The sequence below is a fragment of the Chiloscyllium punctatum genome, chromosome 40 (assembly GCF_047496795.1).
Source record: "Chiloscyllium punctatum isolate Juve2018m chromosome 40, sChiPun1.3, whole genome shotgun sequence".
Taxonomy (NCBI): domain Eukaryota; kingdom Metazoa; phylum Chordata; class Chondrichthyes; order Orectolobiformes; family Hemiscylliidae; genus Chiloscyllium; species Chiloscyllium punctatum.
In genome coordinates, this window is record NC_092778.1 from 54,776,176 (window position 1) to 54,796,585 (window position 20,410).

Genomic DNA, 20,410 nt, shown 5'->3' on the forward strand with positions numbered 1-20,410 from the left:
TGGACCTTATTGTTCCTGTTTCCCTTTTAAAAAAATTAAATAGCTAACAAGGATGATTTTATTTACTCCTACTTAAAGATTTTGAGGGAGCGCTATAATTCTTTTAAGCATAAAAATATTGGAGAAGAGCATTTACTTCAGACTTTTGGACAATGAATACGCACCTGTGAAGAATGTTGTAGTTCTAGAGCTCTCAAAACTTTGTATCTTTGTGTTTAACAATCCTTTTACAAAATTGTGATTTCACTTGTAAAAGGTTCCTAACTAAATGTTCACATTTATGCTGAGATACGTTACTTAATATGCTAATAAGGAAACGTTCATCTGAACGGGACAACAATTTAATGCTTTGTTCTGGGATTATGCGAACGCATCTGCAATATTTTAAAAAAAAACTAAAGAAATATTGTGTGCATTGGGATAAGTAAAAACTTTCTTAAATTCTGTTGCTGTAAATTGGAAAACGATGTGGAGGTGCCATTATTGAACTGGGGTGGACAAAGTTAAAAATTATACAACACCACGTTCTAGTCCAACAGGGTTGTTTGGAAGTACTAGCTTTTGGAGCATTGCTCTTTCATCAGGTAGCTAGTGAGGCAGGATCCGAAAGCTTCTAATTCCAAATAAACCTGTCGGACTGTAACCTGGTGTTGTATGATCTTTAACTATATTGGAAAAGGCACACCTAACCTAACATTCTTGGTTGCTTCTTATCACCAAACCTAAAAGATTTTCTTTTTAAGGAGAGGAGATCGACAGAATTGAGCCTGAAAAATTCAGGTGTACATGTTTTTTTTAAAACAAATTAGGAATAAAAACATTCCTGCTGGAAATGCACAGCAGGTTTGTCTGTCTGTGGGACAAGTGGTTCAGTTTCCTACCCAGCAATTACTTTGAAAAAAGGATTAATCTGGGTGGTTTGGTAGAACTTTCAAAACCTTGAGGATAAAATAAGTTATTAGAGAAATGCCTCTGAAGTAACCAGTATAAAAGGTTCCAAAAGCAATAAGATCTAGTTAAGGAATAGATTGGGGAGGGCTTTTGATGTAATGGATAGCTCTGTCTCTCTGAGCCACAAATTCCACGTTTCAGTTCCTCCCAAGGATTTAATGGGCAAAAGCTGTGTGTGTGTGTAATGTGGCCAAATAATTTAAGTATCAATTTCAATACCTTTTGATTACACCAATGGCAGGAAATAAGAGCTGGAGAGATTCCTTGTCAGCCATCTAATGGGGGTAAAAAGGACTTTGGTGCCTCTACCATCACTATCCACAGTACAAAGCTGCAACATGGGTGGCACGGTGGTTAGCACTGCTGTCTCACAGCGCCAGAGACCCGGGTTCAGTTCCTGACTCAGGTGACTGACTGTGTGGAGTTTGCACGTTCTCCCTGTGTCTGCGTGGGTTTCCTCCGGGTGCTCTGGTTTCCTCCCACAGTCCAAAGATGTGCAGGCCAGGTGAATTGGCCATGCTAAATTGCCCATAGTGTTAGGTAAAAGGGGAATGGGTAGGTGGTGGGTCGGTGTGGACTTGTTGGACCGAAGGGCCTGTTTCCATGCTGTAAGTAATCTAATCTAAAAGTGCAGGTTGCCACAGCAACTTAAACTCTGAGTGAATTGTAATATGCACTCAAGGGATAGATTGTTTTAGTGAGAATTCAGGTAAACAATGTTGATTTCTGAAAAGTGGATGGGATTAATTGGACCTCATGGTCTTTTTAATTTACTGAAAGTTCTTACAATGACCGTATTTGTTTCTGCTTTCAGGAGTTATTCGGTTTCCTCGCCTAAACAGAAATGCTGGTCAGGTAACACGAGAGGACGTGGAAGACACTGAACTTAACTTGGTGATGGAACAGGACACAACTGCTAAGAACACCCTCGAGCATAAACGTTGCCTTCTAGAGTATACTACGTGCGTTTTGGTTTTAATGCATGCAGTCTCACATCATTTTCTAAATTCAAATATAAAGAGAGTATCCTATGGTGTTCAGTTTGCTAGCCGTTCCCAATCCCTTACACTATTGATTTGACAATATTCCTGAAATATTTGCCTTGAAACATTATTTAATTACTATGTCCATATGCTCTTTCTTATTCCCCCTCTGCTGTTCACTTGCTCTGTAAAATTGCATGAGTGCAGTTCAAGTTGGTGTTGATTGCAGATTGGAACATATCATTTTTGTTTTTGGTAATTGTTCTATCCTCAATCCTTCTAGAGGTAGTCGGAGATTAGTGGATGATGGGAAACTACCTGGGGATGGTCTTGGAGCGGCTGGACTGGATTCTAGTTTCTTTGGGCATCTGAAACGAAACTGGATCTGGACCAGTTATATCATTAACAATGCAAAAAAAGTAAGTATTACAAATGTGAACATAATCACCGTCTCTCGACATGTATTGCTTTAACATATTACGGTGACTTGGATGGAATAGAGCTATAGTTCAGGTGCCTGACCATCTCTGCATTTTATCAGTTTAGTAGACTGTTGGCAACAATTAGAAAAGCGATGAGCATTTCATCCTTGTTGATGCCATCAGTCATGATTCAGAGTCATTTTCTGGAACAGTTTTTGACTCCATCACAAATAAACTTAGGCTGTCACCCATTCACGTGATTTTCCTTTGAAGGACATCAAACAGAAAATAAGGCAATTCCTTTTCTCCTGTTATCAGCATCCTTCATTCTGCAGTGCACTTTCCCTTGTTGTGAGAATTGGTACTTCTCCAGCTAGTTCCACTATCCTGTGTCAGAGTTATTGCTGTTATTTTAAGCTTGTGCATTATTTAACATGATTAACGTGTCTGAATTCAGGAAGGGAAGATGTTTTCAGTTGTATTCAAAATTGGAGCTTATCACTTCTTCATTACAGTACTTTGTATTATCTGTTGATATGAGAGGTTGAAGGAAGCTACCTTGGACAAAGGGATGATTATTGCGAAGTATAAATGATTAATGTAGCAATATTTGTAATACCTAAGGTTGCTGAGTTATCATTCCCCTCCTTATTGCCTGAGAAATTTCAGATTGAACAAAATAATGTGTAATTTAGTGACAAACTTGTAATGTGGTCTCTGGGTTTTATCCATAGGAAGACTAAAAATAAGCATGGTAGGTATTCTGTGGGATAAATTGATGTAATGAAAGATAGCAGAGAAAGGGGCATAGCCAATTCATTGTTAAATCAATGCAGGTTATCAGTTGACAAATTCAGTAGAAATCTGAGTTATATTGACAGAATAGAGAAACATCAGTCAGAAGAAATCAAGATGAAACAGTGTTCTGGGTATGCTACAATTTGCCACCTGTGCCCAGTTTTAGTCACTGATTTACAAGGAAGACACTATGAGGATTGGCAGAGGTCCACACAATAGCTATGGGGGTAATCTAAGTTACCAGAAACTGGCTGGAGAAATTCGGATTTTCAGCTTTGGAGGTTATTTACAGTTATGTGGAAGAGAGAAGAAAATAGGAATGGTAAATCTGGAACATTTGTTTTAAATTAAATCGTGAGAGTAAAATGACAGACTCAGTAAATGGTGAAATTTGGACTCATGTATAGAAAGTATTTATGGATTTTCAGGAAAGTACAGTACCTTGAAATCTTCCAAGAGTGAATGCAGTTTGAAATGGAGAGATCTTCAGCATAGAAAAACCAGTGGTTTGAAAGATTGCCTGAGTCCCTAATGGTCTTATGATCTCTGCCCCTCTACCTCCATTCCTTCTTAATGACCATTAAAGGTCATTCTTGATCTAGCACTCAGACCGTCTATCCTAATACCTCCTTTATTGAGCTCCAGTGTTAAATTTTCCTTGAAACTTTTCCTGCAAAGTGCCTTGGGACCAATTAGGTACTGTACGGATGTATGTGCTCACAAGATTGATTTATAAGATAAGGCTGTGAATGCAAACATGATGTGTAGATGCTGATGTTGGACTGGGGTGGGCAAAGTCAGAGGTCACATGACACCAGGTTATAGTCCAACAGGTTTATTTGAAATCATCAGCTTTCGGAGCACTGCTCCTTCATCAGATGAAGTGATTTCAGTTGTGTAGTGTGACTTCTGACATAATACAAACCTATACAGATTTTTTTCTTTAGGCTAATTTAAAACAAACTGCTCCTGTTAAACGTATTTTTCTCCGTTTTTTTTAATAGAGTCTGAATATCCCTGAGAGCAGCTCAGTGCGATTGCAGAGCTTCTTGAACAAACATTCCCTTCCCCTTGGTGTTGCAGGTGAAGAATTTAAGTTGTAAATGAAACTGAATACATTGTGGTTCTGTAGTAATGCTTTATGGGAAATTTCTTGAACCTGTTGAATATCATATCATATTGGCCTCATATAAGAATATAGAACATTAAACATTAAAGTGAGACTGGCAAGAGTTTTGAAAATGTCAAGATATCAGAATGTTGGATTAAAACTTGCAGTATATTTATATTAAATCTGATGAAATTTAAGTCTCCCATAGTTTTTGAAGTGCTTTGACCATGAAATCTCCATACAAATGCTGATGATGGTGCTGGATATGAAGGCGATCATGATTTCAAACGGAGATTAGATAGGTGCTTAAAGAAAATGAACTTACAGGGCAGCAAGAATAGAGTGGGGCTAAGGGACTGGCTGGACAGCTGCACTGATTGCTTCGGTTCAATTGGCCTGCTTCTGCGCTGTTACAACTTGATCGAATGAAAAGTGAAAAGGCATCACAGTGCCACTGAAAAGGTGGAAACTAATTTTCATACTATCTTTTTTCTTGGTTGTTTGCACTTAATTTTGTCAGATTTTAAGTCTTGCAAGCTGGAGTGTTCGGTGACCAACCTATCCAAATACGATCATTTGGAAATAGAAAGCATGATTAATCTCAACCAAGGGAGCCTGCACTGGACCCGAATCATATCTATTGTCCAGGTGGCTCAAATAGAATTGAAGTTGTTCAGATATATTAATTACAGCATACTATCTTTTTAAAAACCTTGTTTATTATGGAAAGCTAGGATGGGAGTGAAGTCGAAAGAGTTTAAATTACCATTACTTAACATACAAAGGTTTCTGTGTTTTTTAATTTTTTTTAATCCAGGAAATAAATTCAATATGTTAGGGGTCCTTAAGTCTGTGCATGGGCCTCTTGCTGAGTACAAGGAAGAGATTCGAATTGAAAAGGAATGCAATGTGGGCAGAAACAAAAGAGTAGCTGGTGGAAGAGGACAGAAAAGAAAACGACCTGAAAAGGATACTGTGAAGAAGCAGAAGAAAAAGAGAAAGAAAGGTGAGGTTTCATCTCTGCTGACTTGGTCGTTTAAGCTGTTGTCTTTTTAAAATGAAAGATCAGTTATTTTATTGGCAGTTAAAAGACAAACATCACCTATATGAGTTTTGGTTTTTCTGTTAATTTCTTTGCAAAATAACATTTGGTGTTGCTTGTGTCAAATACAATTTATAATATTTTATGTAAAATGAATTCTGTTTCTTAGAGTGCTTTGTTTCCCATAGGTTATTTCTTTAAAGTCTCAAGGCCTTTTTGCTTTCTCCATTCCTACTGTCAGGTGCAGTACAAAATGTTTTCTGCTGCTCACTAAAATACAGTGTGTGAAACAAGTATTCTGTGTAAAAAAAATTATTAAAAGTAAGAAATGCTTTAGTGTTCTGATTTCAACAGTTTTTTTTTGCTTTTAATTAATGTCTTCCCCATTAATATAATAATTCATTGTTAATTCTTGCAGAAGAAATACCACAACCGGAAAAGACGAAAAGATTTCGCTTCCAAGATGATGCTGATAGGAGTGCTCTCCGCCGCATGACCAAACTACGTGTAACATGGACTGCACAGGAAGACAGTCTGCTTATGCTTTGTCGAGTAGCCAGCCATGTCCTTAACAAAAAAGTAAGCAATTAAATGTATATCACGTTAACAATGCATAATAGACAACCATGGTAATGGTACAGGGAGTTATTGCACTGATCTCTTAACCTGCATGACTTGATTTAAGTGTAGCTCAAATTAATTGGACAAAATGTTCTGCTGTCTACTGGTCATGCTGTTTCACTGTGAAATGGGTTTTAATCTTTACTTAGTTCATAATGGTTTTGTTCATGAATCATAAAACTGCACAGATTTGAATGAAATTTATAATTTCATTTAAGAATAAGGATGACAATGGGGGAAGTGGATAGATTGTGGATGTAGGTTTGCTCGCTGAGCTGGAAGGTTCATTTTCAGACATTTCATCACCATACTAGGTAACATCATCAGTGAGCCTCCGGTGAAGCACTGGTGGTATGGCCCACTTTTCATTTATGTGTTTAGGTTTCCTTGAGTTGGTGATGTCATTTCCTGTTCTTCTTCTCAGGGGTTGATAAATGGGATCCAAGTCAATGTGTTTGTTGAGAGGGTTCCGGTTAGAGTGCCATGCTTCTAGGAATTCTCACGTGGGTCTCGGTTTGGCTTGTCCTAGGATGGATGTGTTGCCCCGTTGAAGTGGTGTCCTTCCTCATCTGTATGTAACGATACTAGTGAGGGGGGGTCTTTACATATATATTTTAAAAATTAATATATATGAATACCACACCGTCCATCATACCTTTACCCTGTATTTTGAGTTCCCTGCACAGGTAGAGTTTGACAATATGAATTTGGGTTAGAGCAGATGTTGTGTCAAGGATTGTTCTCATTGCTGTTGGAAACATTGTAGGAACAGATTTAGACTGCACTGCACCTCTAACCAATTCAGTGAGTTCTCTCTGTATATATCTTTACATATGCCATTGTACTCAAGATCTTTTATTCGTATTTTCAAACATGCAGTTATAAATGTTTTTATACAGATGACTTGAAAATAATGTAGTAATCTATTTTTTTAATTAATGGATTTTCAAAAATTGTAGTAATTTGTCTGACCAAACAGAGACTTCTCTGTCATCAGTTGGGAATTCCAGCTTTGGATCTCATTCTTGTCAAAATCCATATCCATTTCTCGGTCCAGATCTTACTTGTCCTTCTTGAGCATATTTTTGAGCTAGGCGTGGGGCAAACTCACAGAAACAGTATCTCATCACTTGAATGAAACAGTGTATAGTATAGACAGGAGAAAGGTTCAGTTTCAGACAGGTCAGAAGGCTGGCACTGGTGAAACCGGGTTGAACACAAATTTACAGAACTTTGAAAATAATTTCTTGTTGCATTTAGGTGAAGGGACCCTTTGTTCCTTGGCAAACGGTGAGAGATGTCATGCATAGTTATCTTGAAGTGGCTTTGGATAAAACATCTCTTGCTGTAGGGCGTCGATCGCGCTACATCCTCAAGAACCCACAGACGATGCTTAATTATAGGTGAGATCACTCTTTCTAAAAAATGGATAATGTCAAGAAAAAATCCAAGCGTTAGAATTATTCATTACATTACACTATTTATATTTTTTCTAGACGTTGAAATATTGTGGATTTTCATGATCAATCTAAAGGGAATTGTAGAGCAGAAAGAAAGCTTCGTTTGTAACCGACAAGCTAAACATGGACTTACCTAGCCTTGTACATCCCCTTTGATTATACGTATGTTTTTGTGATCTGGAGCAGAGATTTTAGTCTGATCATGTAAACGATTGTTCTTAAATTGCATTAAATTTGTATTGCCTCTATCAAGTAAAATAACCTTAATAGAGTAAAGCAGAGCTCCTTTTGTTTCTGTTCTCTTCCCTCCCATAATGTTAATAGATGCACTCTGGAAGCCTTTTATTTATCGGCCTTGCAATTATCGGTCGACATAGGTCAATGATAATTGTAACATACATAATTAATGTTAAGTAAAACAACACTTTCCAGCCAATTCTAGTGCATGTATCTATGAAACACAATTTGTTTAAATATTGTGAGGCAAAGGATCACACTGCTGCTTGGACTCTGCCTTGTGACCACTTTAACTCCAGCCCAAACAGGTAGATCCAAGTCTTTTCTTTCAGTTTATTGTTAAGATCCCATTCCTATCAGTAAGAAATCAGCTTGCTGTCTTCTGGAGACGATGAATGTGGGAAGGGCTGAGCGTAAAGAGGTTCTGGACGCACAGTCCAAAATGGAGAGCAGAGACATTTTTGGACGGAAAAGATCTACTGGCATATTTGATTTTCTTTTTATTCCGTGTTTAGTTATGTCACTGGGGAAATGGCATTGCAACAGATGTAGTTTTGCACATTATAGCAAGTGTCAGACATAATGGATTGCGGGGGGGCTGGCTGGACCCATGAGGGAGAAAGGAATAGAAATAAATGCTGATAAGAATGGGACTAGAGTCATGTGAAGCATAAATAGGTTTCAGTAAGGCCTTTGATCAGTTTCCACATATTTGGCTGCTCTGGAAGGTTAGATCGCATGGAATCCAGAGGGTGCGGGCAAATTGGCTTGATGGTAGGACGTAGAGGGTAATAGTGGAAGGGTGTTTGTTGGACTGAAGGCCTGTGATTAGTGGAGTGCCTCAGTGGTCAGTGCTGGGCCCATTTATCTATATCAATTACTTGAATGAGAATGTACAATGTATGATTAGTAAGTTTGCAGATGACACTGAAATAGGTGGTATCATGGATAGTACGGAAGTTTGTCAGATATTGCAGCAGGATCTTGATCAGCTGGGGAACGGGCCGAGAAATGGCAAATGGAGTTTAATATAGATAAGTGTGCAGTCTTGCATTTTGGAAAGTCAATTCAAGGTAGGAGTTTATGGTGAATGGTAGGGCCTTAAGGAGTGTAGTGGAACAGAGGGACCTTGGAGTTCAGATGCACGATTCTCTGAAAGTGGAGTCACAGGTAGACAGGGCATTGAAAAAGGATTTTGGCACACTGGCCTTCATCAGCCAGGGCATTGAGTATAGAAGTTGGGAAGTTAAGTTGCAGTTGTACAGAATGTTGATGTGGCCACACTTGGAGTACCGTGTTCAATTTTGTTCACCTTGCTATAGGAAGGATGTTCTTAAACTGAAAAGAATGTAGAAGAACTTCACAAGGATGTTGCCAGGACTCAGTGGTCTCAGTTATAGGGAGAGGTTGAACAAGCTAGGAGTTTTTTTCTTTCAGAGCATAGGAGACTGAGAGGCATCTTATAGAAGTGTATAAGATCATGAAAGGCATTGTGAGGGTGAATGCACTCAGTCTTTTTCCCAGGGTTGGGGAATCGAGGCCTAGAGAGCATCGGTTTAAGATTAGAGGGGAAAAAAATAAAGGGAACCTCATGGGCAACCTTTTTACACAGAGGATGGTATGCGTATGAATGAACTGCCAGTGGAAGTGGTTGAGGTGGGTACATTAACAATGTTTAAAAGGCAAATCGACAAGTACATGGATAGGAAAGGTTTGAACGATATGGGCCAAGTACCCATGGGAAATTGGGTGAGCGTAGATGGACATTTTGGTTGGCTTGGACCGGTTTGGCCAAAGGGCCTTTTCCATGTTGTAGGTCTCTATGACTCTGTAAATGGTGCTGTGGACCCATTGGGTTAAGTGGTCAATTTTTATTCTGTAGGATCTACAAGTAATGATGCAGCCTGAAACAGAATATTTAGGAATCACAGCTTGTTTAATAAACATAACTGTCAGTCACGAAGTGTGTCCTGTTGGTTGCTTTAGTATAGCTCTAAAATATGAATTTTTAACTTTTTCTACTCATGTTACTGCTTGCAGGATTTGTCTTGCTGAAGTCTATGAAGATCATGCTTTAATCAATGAAATTATGAATAAAAAGAACAATTACCAGGACAGTAAGGTAAACAGAAAGATGACGGTATGCCATTTTCTTTCTAGATGGGCCATTGGATAAGGTTGAGGAAATAAAGTTTGTGTTATACAGGTTCAGTATGGTAATAACAGCATGACCGTGGTCAATTCCAGACTTGTAGACAGCGTCCAAAATGATATGGAACTAGCAATCAAGCCCCATGTTTACAATATACTTTGAAAATCATTTTGTGTTTTTAAAATATTCTCAGGTCATCATATTGATGCATCCTGGTCAAATTTGATTATTCCGATTCTTCACTTGTGGTAAGTTGGCAGAAATAGGTTTTGTGTGTTTTCTGTATGAAATCCCCCAATTCAGATTGGATGAAAATAATTTCCCACTACCTTGAGCTGGTGATACTGACACCTGCTTAAAGAATACTCACAGGTTCCTTTTAAAGGATAAAGGTGGTCCATGTTTGATTATGGTTTGAGGGTTCTATTTACTCTTCCTTCTGCACTTTTTGGAGAAGGTATCTGTTGGTTTTATATCCTTTCAGTCAAATACTTTTCTGTTCAAACAACTACTTTAAATTTCACAGGTTTGTGCAGAGGAGTTTAAAGAATTTGTAGGAAAACTGAGGCAGAAGTTCACTTCTGCAATAGGGTCGGGAAATATTGAAATTCCAGATACGCTGCAGGAATTATTTGCCAGGTAAGTTTACTAGCTTTTGTATGGAGCCATAAGTATCTAGGGTAATGAAATAAGAAGCTTTTTCCCAGAATGAGGGTCTCAATTACTAGGGCTCACGAGTTCAGGGTGAAAGGGGAAAAGTTTAAGGGAGATATGCGTGGTGGGTGGCTAGAACACAACAGGTTTAGATAGAGGATCTTGGTCAGCACAGGCTTGGAGGGCCAAAGGGCCTGTTCCTGTGCTGTAGTTTTCTTTATTCTTTGTTCTTTAGTAGTGATATCAATAATAGTATTGATACTGCAATAATCTGTTTATTGTGTATACTCTGGTGTTACAAGTATGTGTTTGTAAAGTTATGAGGGTTTGTACACTATTGTGGTTTTTAAATTTAAATTTAGCATTGCGGCTTCCATTTAAAATTATTTTCTGGTCACTTTGCATGTCCCTGCTTGAGTAATATTTATCACAACACTTTGGGAGGAGAAACATAAGAAGTCGATGTGTTAGAGTTTAATATTTTTTGCATTCTAACAATTGAATGTGATGTCGTGCCTTTGGAAGAGTTCCATGACCTTTTGTGAGCAAAAAAATTACAGAAACTAAATGTGCTGCGTGATAAAGTGTACTAACTAGCATCAGCAAACTAGCAGATTGATGTCTATGTGAGTGGAGGCTGATTCCTTCCATGAAATTCCCCATAATGAGTTCCTGCTATCAGTCAAGTCCATCAGTAAGATGCATTGACCAGACAGGTGGTCCCCACAGTGATTAGGATATCGAGCTTTGGAGCAAGCATCCTTCTATCATCTCTGTTTCAGGGTAGGATAAGGAGCTGAAAGAAAGAGAAATTGTAAATTTGGGAGTGAGATACTGCATGGGTTTCTATTTTCCTTCCTTCTAAATGCACAGTTTTGTGGTTTACCTGTTTTGCACTTTATTCTTTTGAATAGGTTCAAAATATTGGTAGTTGGGGAAGAAGGTAATGAAAACCAGAAGCAGGATGATATTAAAAGGTAAAGAGTTTACGTCAATGCATATTTTTAAAGATCGGATATTTTTACTGATGTACAAGCTGTGGAATAATCAAGTAAACTTATCAGCTAAACATCACTTGAGAAACTAGATTCCTGTATTTATGAAAGGCATTTTCTGGTTCTGGTGGTTGTATTGTCTAATAGAAGTAATGATGGTGCCTCAAAGTAGCAACAACCCAAAGTTCTACTTTAAAGGAGAAAGGGGCAGCACAGAAGCTCACTGCTGCCTCACAGCACCAGGGACCCAGGTTCGATTCCAGCCTTGGGCTACTCTCTGTGTGGAGTTTGCACATTCTCCCTGTGTCTGCATGGGTTTCCTCCGGGTGCTCTGGTTTCCTCCCACAATCTAGATGTGCAGGTTAGGTGAATTGGCCATGCTAAATTGCCCATAGTGTTTAGGGATGTGTCGGTTAGGTGCATTAGGCAAGGATAGGGGAATGGGTTTGGATGAGATACTGTTCGGAGGGTCAGTGTGGACTTGTTGGGCTGAAGGGCCTGTTTCTACACTATAGGGATTCCATGATGTGATCTGGGAGGTACTTTTTCGTCCGAAGTTCCTCCTCTGGCAAAGAAAATGTCCTTTAGGGATAAATTTTCGCTGAGTCCTAGAGTGTCAGCACCTTTTTTACAATTTTACCATTTCTTTTCATCTTCCTGTTGACTGTCAGTTCATTATCTCTAATTTTTCAGTTCGCAATTTAAAAATCTACCACCTAAGGATGTCACAGGGAGTGTAAGGTTGATACTTCTTTTTGCTCAATTACATAATGGCAGTGTTATCGCACATTGAGGCAATGATATGAACCAAATTTTTGAAAGCCACAACAAGAGTTTGAATTTAGTACAGAGCATATCACTCGTATTAGTTCATTCGCTGCAGCCTCTTGTTAACAAACCAAACATAGAGATTGAGTTGTTCTGCAATGAAAATGTACTGGATGTTAAACTATCCTGGATGTGAAGGAAGTTTACTTCATTTTTTTCTTTTGTAGCATTGATGATATTCATTACTTGGTCCTGCAGAATTTCATTCAGAGCACGCTGGCTCTCTCTGATACACAGATGAAATCTTGCCAATCTTTTCAGGTATCTATGTAACTGAGGGAGTGCACCTCCTTCAAATTTACCTGATTTTAATAAATGCAGCCTTTTCAGTGGATGTTTTTAATTTTGTATCAGACCTTTTGTCAGGCTATAAAATAAATAATCTTTCAAGTAAGATGAAGACTTGCATTTATACAGTGCCTCAGATAAGCATATGATGCATCAAAGCATTTTCTAGCTCTTGTGCTTTTGAAGACTAGTCACTGTTGTATTGTAGGAAGCACAGAAGCCAAACTGTGCATAGAATCTCCACAAACAGCAAACATGGTAATTAGCAGGATGATCTGTATGTGTTATATTTGCTGAAAGATAATGTTAATTAAGAAGTAAGTTCTGGGCACCTCTTAACAAATCAGAGGGCAAATGAGCACTGGATTAACTTGGTCTTGTCCAAAACCCAGCACCTTTGAAAATGCAACACTCCCTCAATACTGCACTGGACTATCAGCCTTGATTTTTGTACTCGAACCCAGGTGTCGGACTTGAACCTGGAATCATGCGACTCAGGCTAATGTACTATCAATTGAGCTATAGTTTAATGAGATATGAAAGGCACCACTGCTAAACCTATCTGGACTATCAATCAATGTCCTTGTACCAGTGCTGATTGCTACCTATTGAATAAAGCATTAGTTTAAAATGCAGCTGCTCCATCAACAGTTAGCTGGTGCAGGAGGTTAAGAGAAAGTGAGGACTGCAGATGCTGGAGTGGGCAGCACGGTGGCACAGTGGTTCGCACTGCTGCCTCACAAGGCCACAGACCTGGGTTCAATTCCCGCCTCAGGCGATTGACTGTGTGGAGTTTGCACATTCTCCCCGTGTCTCCGTGGGTTTCCTCCGGGTGCTCCGGTTTCCTCCCACAGTCCAAAAACGTGTAGCTTAGGTGAATTGGCCAGGCTAAATTGCCCGTAGTGTGAGTTGAAGGGGTAAATGTATGGGGGTGGGTTGCGCTTCGGCGGGTCGGTGTGGACTTGTTGGGCCGAAGGGCCTGTTTCCACACTGTAAGTAATCTAATCTAATCAGAGTCAAAAGGTGTGCTGCTGGAAAAGCACAGCTGGTCAGGCAGCATCTGAGGAGCAGGAGAGTCGACATTTCGAGCATAAACTCTTCATCAGGAATGTGGTTAGCTAATGTATCATCAATAGTCACAGGTGAGGTGCCGGAAGACTGGAGGTTGGCTAACATGGTGCCACTGTTTAAGAAGGGTGGTAAGGACAAGCCAGGGAACAATGATGTCGGTCAGCCAGATGTCGGTGGTAGGCTAGTTGTTGGAGGGAATCCTGAGGGATAGGATGTGCATGTATTTGGAAAGGCAAGGACTGATTAGGGATAGTCAGCATGGCATTGTGTGTGGGAAATCATGTCTCACAAACTTGATTGAGATTTTTGAAGAAGTAACAAAGAGGATTGATGCGGACAGAGCATTAGACCTGATCTATATGGACTTTAGTAAGGCGTTCGACAAGGTTCTCCATGGTTAGCAAGGTTAGATCTCTTAGAATACAGGTAGAACTAGTCATTTGGATACAGAACTGGCTCAAAGGTAGAAGACAGAGGGTGGTGGTGAAGGGATGTTTTTCAGACTGGAGACCTGTGACAAGTAGAGTGCCACAAGGATCAATATTGGGTCCACTACTTTTCATCATTTATGTAAATGATTTGGATGTGAACATAAGAGGTATACTTAGTAAATTTGCAGCTGACACCAAAATTGGAGGTGTAGTGGACAGCAAAGAAGGTTACCTCAGATTACAACGGGATCTTGATCAGATGGGCCAATGGGCTGAGGAGTGTCAGATGGAATTTAATTTAGATAAGTGAAGAGTGTTGCATTTTGGGAAAGCAAATCTTAGCAGGACTTATGCACTTAATGGTAAGGTCCTAGGGAGTGTTGCTGAACAAAGAGACCTTGGAGTGCAGGTTCATAGCTCCTTGAAAGTGGAGTCACAGGTAGCTAGGATAGTGAAGAAGGCATTTGGTATGCTTTCCTTTATTGGTCAGAGTATCGAGTACAGGAGTTGGGAGGTCATGTTGTAGCTGTACAGGACATTGGTGAGGCCACTGTTGGAATATTGCGTGCAATTCTGGTCTCCTTCCTATCGGAAAGATGTTATGAAACTTGAAAGGGTTCAGAAAAGATTTACAAGGATGTTGCCAGGGTTAGAGGATTTGAGCTATCGGGAAAGATTGATTTGGCTGGGGCTGTTTTCCCTGGAGCATCGGAGGTTGAGGTTTATAGAGGTTTATAAAATCATGAGGGGCATGGAAAGGGTAAGTAGACAAGGTCTTTTTCCTTGGATAGAGGACTTCAGAACTAGAGGGCATAGGTTTAAGGTGAGAGGGGAAAGATATAAAAGAGACTTAAAGGGCAACGTTTTCATTCGGAGGGTGGTACGTGTATGGAATGAGCTGCCAGAGGATGTGGTGGAGGCTGGTACAATTGCAACATTTAAAAGGCATATGGATTGGTATATGAATAGGAAGGGTTTAGAGGGATATGGGCCGGGTGCTGGCAGGTGGGACTAGATTGGGTTGGATATCTGGTCGGCATGGACAAGTTGGACCGAAGGGTCTGTCTCCGTGCTGTACATCTCTATGACTCTAAGTCACGGATTGTGCAGAGCTATCTCTACACGATAAGCAAATTGTCAACATTCCTGGTCTAGCTTGGAGATGGCAGTCCTAATGTGAGATCTGGCTGGAGCTCCGTTATGATGTTGCTGTTTGGCATTGACCCCATTGGCAGTCTTTCACAATGCAAACTGTGCTCACTGTGACAAAATGTAAAAATCAGAGGTTAAATCATAGGCAGTAATAATTGAGTATCTAGACTGAGCACTTCTTTCTATTAGCATTGCAAGGTGTAATTCATTTTATGTCTATTTTGCTGAATGGGCTAAATGGGAACGGTAATATAATGTTTACAGAACAGGTCTAATAATCCTGAGGACTGGATTCTAGAGTCATAAGTTCAAAAGGCACCATAAGACCAGGATTTTAAGTTCAATTAAGTAATAAATCTGAAGTAAAAATGTAGTCATTAGTAATGGTAACCATGCAGTGACTGGGCTGTTGTTTATACAAACCCATCTGGTTGACCAAAGTCATTTAAGGAAAACATTTGCCATTCTTGCTTGGCCTGAACTTGCTGACTTGTATAACTGTTCTCTGAAATGGCACCACAGTAAAATGTAAGAAGCCAAGGCACTTCTGCTTTTTAAGGACAGTTTGAGGATGGGCAATAAGTGCTAGACATTGCCAGTGACACCTAGATCCCATGTATCGAGAGGATGAAACGGTTGCCTTCCACTGGGAAAATAAAATCCTGCGGTTCTGTAAAATGCAGGGGCCCCTGTACTTGTTTGTGTTTGACTTTTCTCTGCTCTCTTTTTGACATGGTACAAAGAACTTAAAGGTTTAGAAATGAGAAATGTATTTAAGAAGATGATGTGTAATGGCTTAATAGACCCAGCCAAATAGGCTGGGTTCCTTGCAGCTTCTGCAGTACTCACTTCGCCTAGGTTCCTTGCTGCTAATAATTACGATACTTTGATTCTAAATTTTGAAACTGGTGATGAATCCGAAGTTTTGTTTAGTTTAAACTGAGCATTAGTAATTTTGTGTAAAACTGTTATTTCCCTAGACTTTTCACCTCTACAAACAATACAAGGATGAAGTACTGGTGAAAGTGTTTCTCGAGTTTCAACAGCGAAGCTTGGTAAACCGTCGCAGGGTCAGCAAAGCCTTGGGTCCCAAGAAGAGTCGAGCATTGCCCTTCGCACCAATGTCTTATCAGTTATCTCAGGCATACTACAGGTCAGGACTGAAATGTTTAAAATAAAGCTGCTAAACTCCAAATACCTGTCAGTTTAACTTCTTATGACACTTTGTGTGAGGTATTGATTTTGCAACAGCAGCAGTAACTGAGCAGTGTCACTGGATTTAGTCCAGGTGATTTACTCTTTGTGCATTAAGAACTTTTATTTTTGAGCATCTGTTTTCCTATTTGTGGAATAATGTTCAATTAAAATTTTTTTGAAAGTGCAGTGTGGTTCTGTTCAAAGGTTTTCCGTGTTGAACTGCTGTGTAGGTCAAGAATTGGGTAACATAAGTTCTGCAAAAGGGAAATCAGTGTAATTATCATAAAACAACCCTTGCTGCCTGGTTGATGTCTTCATTTTGCATTCAGTGATTCTTCAGCATTTTGTAATGTTCGATCTGGATGATTTGTTACAGGAACTTCATGTGGCGATTTCCCAGCAACATTTGTTCGGAATCATATAATTTTGTACAAAAGTTGAAGAATGCAGGCGAGGCTGATCTCCCCAACACCTTTTCATTCCAAGATAAAGAGACACCTGCTGAGACAGAAATGGTCACCTACCCTCTGGACGGAAATGGTGGCTACTGTGTGGCTACCATATCCTTATTTATCCTCGGTCTGCTCTCTTTCCACGTCTCGATACCTGAGCAGATTGTGGTTGTGGACAGCACGCTTGTAGACAATGAAGTGATAAAAAGGTAAAGGGATCTAGTCATTATAATCGTTGTCTCTTCCACACCCACCCCCAGCCCCACCTCCGAACTTGCCCCCAACACCTCTGTGCAAAATATTGTCCAATTATAGGCAACATGTAAAGAAGTTAAATGTGTGGCTTAATGAACACATTTGATATGGAAGTGTATTAATTTTTTTTTGTTTTATTATTGTGGGCACACGTCATTTTGCCATTTCACAAAACTCAGATAAAATTAATGGACGGAGTGAGAATTGGGGAAAGTGTGAGCTACTTATTGCTGGGTAGATTTGTCCCTCAATTTTCTTTTTCAAAATATTTTTCTTGCACTCGCTCAAGTAGAATGGTTTGATCCTCAAATTGATAGTTGTAAGAGGAGGATTGTTTATTCTCTGATTTGGTATTTTTTAGGTTGGGGAAGGAAGGCATTGATGATTATGAGGATGATGATCTGGACGAAACTGGAAGCAAACCCAAATTTGAAGTGAAGGCTCCTCAAGCTTCGCATACTAATTACTTGTTGATGAGAGGTTATTATGCACCAGGCATTGTGAGCACACGCAACCTCAACCCCAATGACAACATTGTAGTCAACTCCTGTCAAGTGAGGTTAAAAGTCCGCTCAACACCAGTCCATGGATGCTTGAGTACCCCTGGTGGTGAGTCGTCGTCATGTTATTTCTTGTGACATCATAGCAATTGAATCTGTCAACTTGAATAATATCTCACTGTCATTTCTAACATACATCCATTTCTGTTTTCCCCACTTTTTTAGTTATTTCTGACTCAGTACTTAACTTCTCACCTTGTGCACGTGATGTTGAACTGAAGTTCTAATATTCCCTGCTCAAGTTCAGTGGAAGGGAATGCTTTTGCTAACAGTATTCCTGTCAGTGTTGTGAATTCTGCAGTTTTTGGTCTGATCCAAGCATTAAAATGTCAGATGTTACCTCAGCAAGCCAACGACTGCATTTGCAGCACTTGCTGGTAGAGAGACAGGTGGAATCAGATGTATTAGTAATATTTATTAAACCGAATTGCAAAAGCTTTGAGGTTTTCTTGCTTCACAGGCTACACTGAATCAACTGAAATAGTCTAATTATAATGAACAAGTTAGTAGTAAGAATTTACTGCATCCTGTGAGATAATATATGTTCCATATTTTGCTTGTACAGTAGGATCATGCACAGTGAAACTGTATTATTGTTCAAACTCAATAATTGAGAGTTTTAAACTGAGTCCTTGCAACTAATCCTAAGTAGTTTCAATTCAGTCTTTTCAAGAAGTGAGTGTACAGTTACAGTCAAATGCAACAGTAAGTTTTTGGTTGCATTTGCTGCTGATGTAATTATAGAGTCATAGAGATGTACAGCATGGAAACGGACCCTTCGGTCCAACCTGTCCATGCCAACCAGATATCCCAACCCAATCTAGTCCCACCTGCCAGCGCCCGCCCCATGTCCCTTCAAACCTTTCCTATTCAAATACCCATCCAAATGCCTCTTAAATGTTGCAATTGTACCAGCCTCCACCACATCCTCTGGCAGCTGATTCCATACACTTACCACCCTCTGCGTGAAAAAGTTGCCCCTTAGGTCCATCTTAAATCTTTCCCCTCTCACCCTAAACCTATGCCCTCTAGTTCTGGACTCTCTGACCCCAGGGAAAAGACTTTGTCTATTTATCCTATAATTGCAGAGGGCACACGCTCACCATGCACATAGTCGCACTATTTTAAAAACTATGACCCTGAATTTCATTTAAATGCACCATCAAAGCTGATGATCTTGAATTAAAACAGATTGATTTTAACAGTGACTCATTTCTTTATTTCTAAACTGGCCATGTTGCTAATGCATTTTGTTTTTCAAACATATGCATCATTACCATGTTCCTAAACTTTATAGCTGCACCGCTCATTTAGTGTGTCCTCGGCAGTTAAATCTCCACTTCCACCTGTTTGGAACTATTGCAATAAATAGTTTTGTTAAGTTTTGTTTCTTGGCCTACACTGGGCACCGCCCGTCAGTAAGGGGATGGTGACCGGAGATGGAAACTAGCAGAGTGGCAACTGAAGCAGAGAATGGGACGGTGAGGAGGAGGTCCTCACTTCCTGTTTGAGTGCTGTGCAGGTATACCGGAATGATACCAGCAGCATCAACCTCATGATCCAGTGCATTGTCTCCCGTGCATTATAAGTTTCTCACTACAGTTCTCAAAATCATATTTCTTATGCTGCATTTGTATCACTTGTTTTGAGCAATTTTATTCATAGTTCATTATTTCCTTCAGAATCTAATGTTACATGTTATTTTTTTCTCCAAAATTAGTTGTTTCTGAAGAGTTTGCATTTCTATGGTAATTGTTTTGATAAATGCAGTTAAACTCTGACTATTTTTAATACCCTGGTCTCTCTCAAACCAGGTTCAGCTGATTTCTTCCAAACTGCTTTGGGGCCAGATGCTCTTCCTGCTTCATTCACAAAACTGTTGAGACCCAGCATCGATGCATATGTTGGAGAGAACATTCAAAAGCAATTTGTGGAGGAGCTCAAATACAGTCCTGAGGACTTGACAGCTATTCTGGAAATCTCACGTGAAGTTGAAGCCTCCTCTTCCTTTGGGATTGAGACAGTGGAACTAGGCAAGACCTTTGCTCACTATGAAGAGGTACAAAAGGGAAGAACCAAGACCTTAAAGCAGTATTTGCAGGTTTGTTTTACATACAAAATATTGTCTTAGGGGCATTTCTGTAATTGCTTGTGAGTAAATGTTCTTGTATAAAGAAATCCTAGCCTACACATATCTCTCCTCCTGACTCTCCATGGCCTGTTCAAACACTACAAGGCATAAGTCAGGAGTGTAGCAAACACTGAATGCTGGAGAAATTCAGATCTGGCTGCATCTAAGGAGAGAGAAACAGTTAATGTTTCAAGTTCATTATGGAACTGGCTTGAAGGTGGAAGGCAGAGGGTGGTGGTGGAGGGTTGCCTTTCAGACTGGAGGCCTGTGACCAGTGGTGTGCCACAAGGTGCTGGGTCCACTGTTTTTTGTCATTTACGTAAATGATTTGGATGTGGACATCGGAGGCAGTTAGTCAGTTTGCAGATGACACCAAAATTAGAGGTGTAGTGGACAGTGAAGGTTACCTCAGATTACAACCAGTCTTGATCAGATGGCCACTGGGCTGAGGAATGGCAGATAGAGTTTAACTTAGATAAATGCGAGGTGCAGCATTTTGGAAAGGCAAATTTTAGCAGGACTTAAATACTTAATGGTCTGGTCCTAGGGAGTGTTGCTGAACAAAGAGACCTTAGAGTGTAGGTTCATAGTTCCTTGAAAGTGGAGTCACAGATACATA

The 20,410-nt window shown here is 39.8% G+C and overlaps 1 protein-coding gene across 1 annotated transcript in view; it reads left to right on the top strand.

The window, feature by feature from the left end:
• The window catches only part of LOC140464627 (general transcription factor 3C polypeptide 1), a 67,342-nt gene that overhangs the window by 35,790 nt on the left and 11,142 nt on the right, over window positions 1–20,410 (top strand). The window contains exons 20-33 of the mRNA XM_072559948.1: window positions 1,766–1,913; window positions 2,218–2,353; window positions 4,159–4,237; window positions 5,083–5,271; window positions 5,726–5,886; window positions 7,189–7,331; window positions 9,666–9,747; window positions 10,304–10,416; window positions 11,346–11,408; window positions 12,422–12,515; window positions 16,177–16,349; window positions 16,770–17,054; window positions 17,462–17,709; window positions 19,475–19,761. Coding sequence (XP_072416049.1) covers window positions 1,766–1,913; window positions 2,218–2,353; window positions 4,159–4,237; window positions 5,083–5,271; window positions 5,726–5,886; window positions 7,189–7,331; window positions 9,666–9,747; window positions 10,304–10,416; window positions 11,346–11,408; window positions 12,422–12,515; window positions 16,177–16,349; window positions 16,770–17,054; window positions 17,462–17,709; window positions 19,475–19,761 — 2,201 coding nt within the window. The remainder of the gene's footprint in view (window positions 1–1,765; window positions 1,914–2,217; window positions 2,354–4,158; window positions 4,238–5,082; window positions 5,272–5,725; window positions 5,887–7,188; window positions 7,332–9,665; window positions 9,748–10,303; window positions 10,417–11,345; window positions 11,409–12,421; window positions 12,516–16,176; window positions 16,350–16,769; window positions 17,055–17,461; window positions 17,710–19,474; window positions 19,762–20,410) is intronic.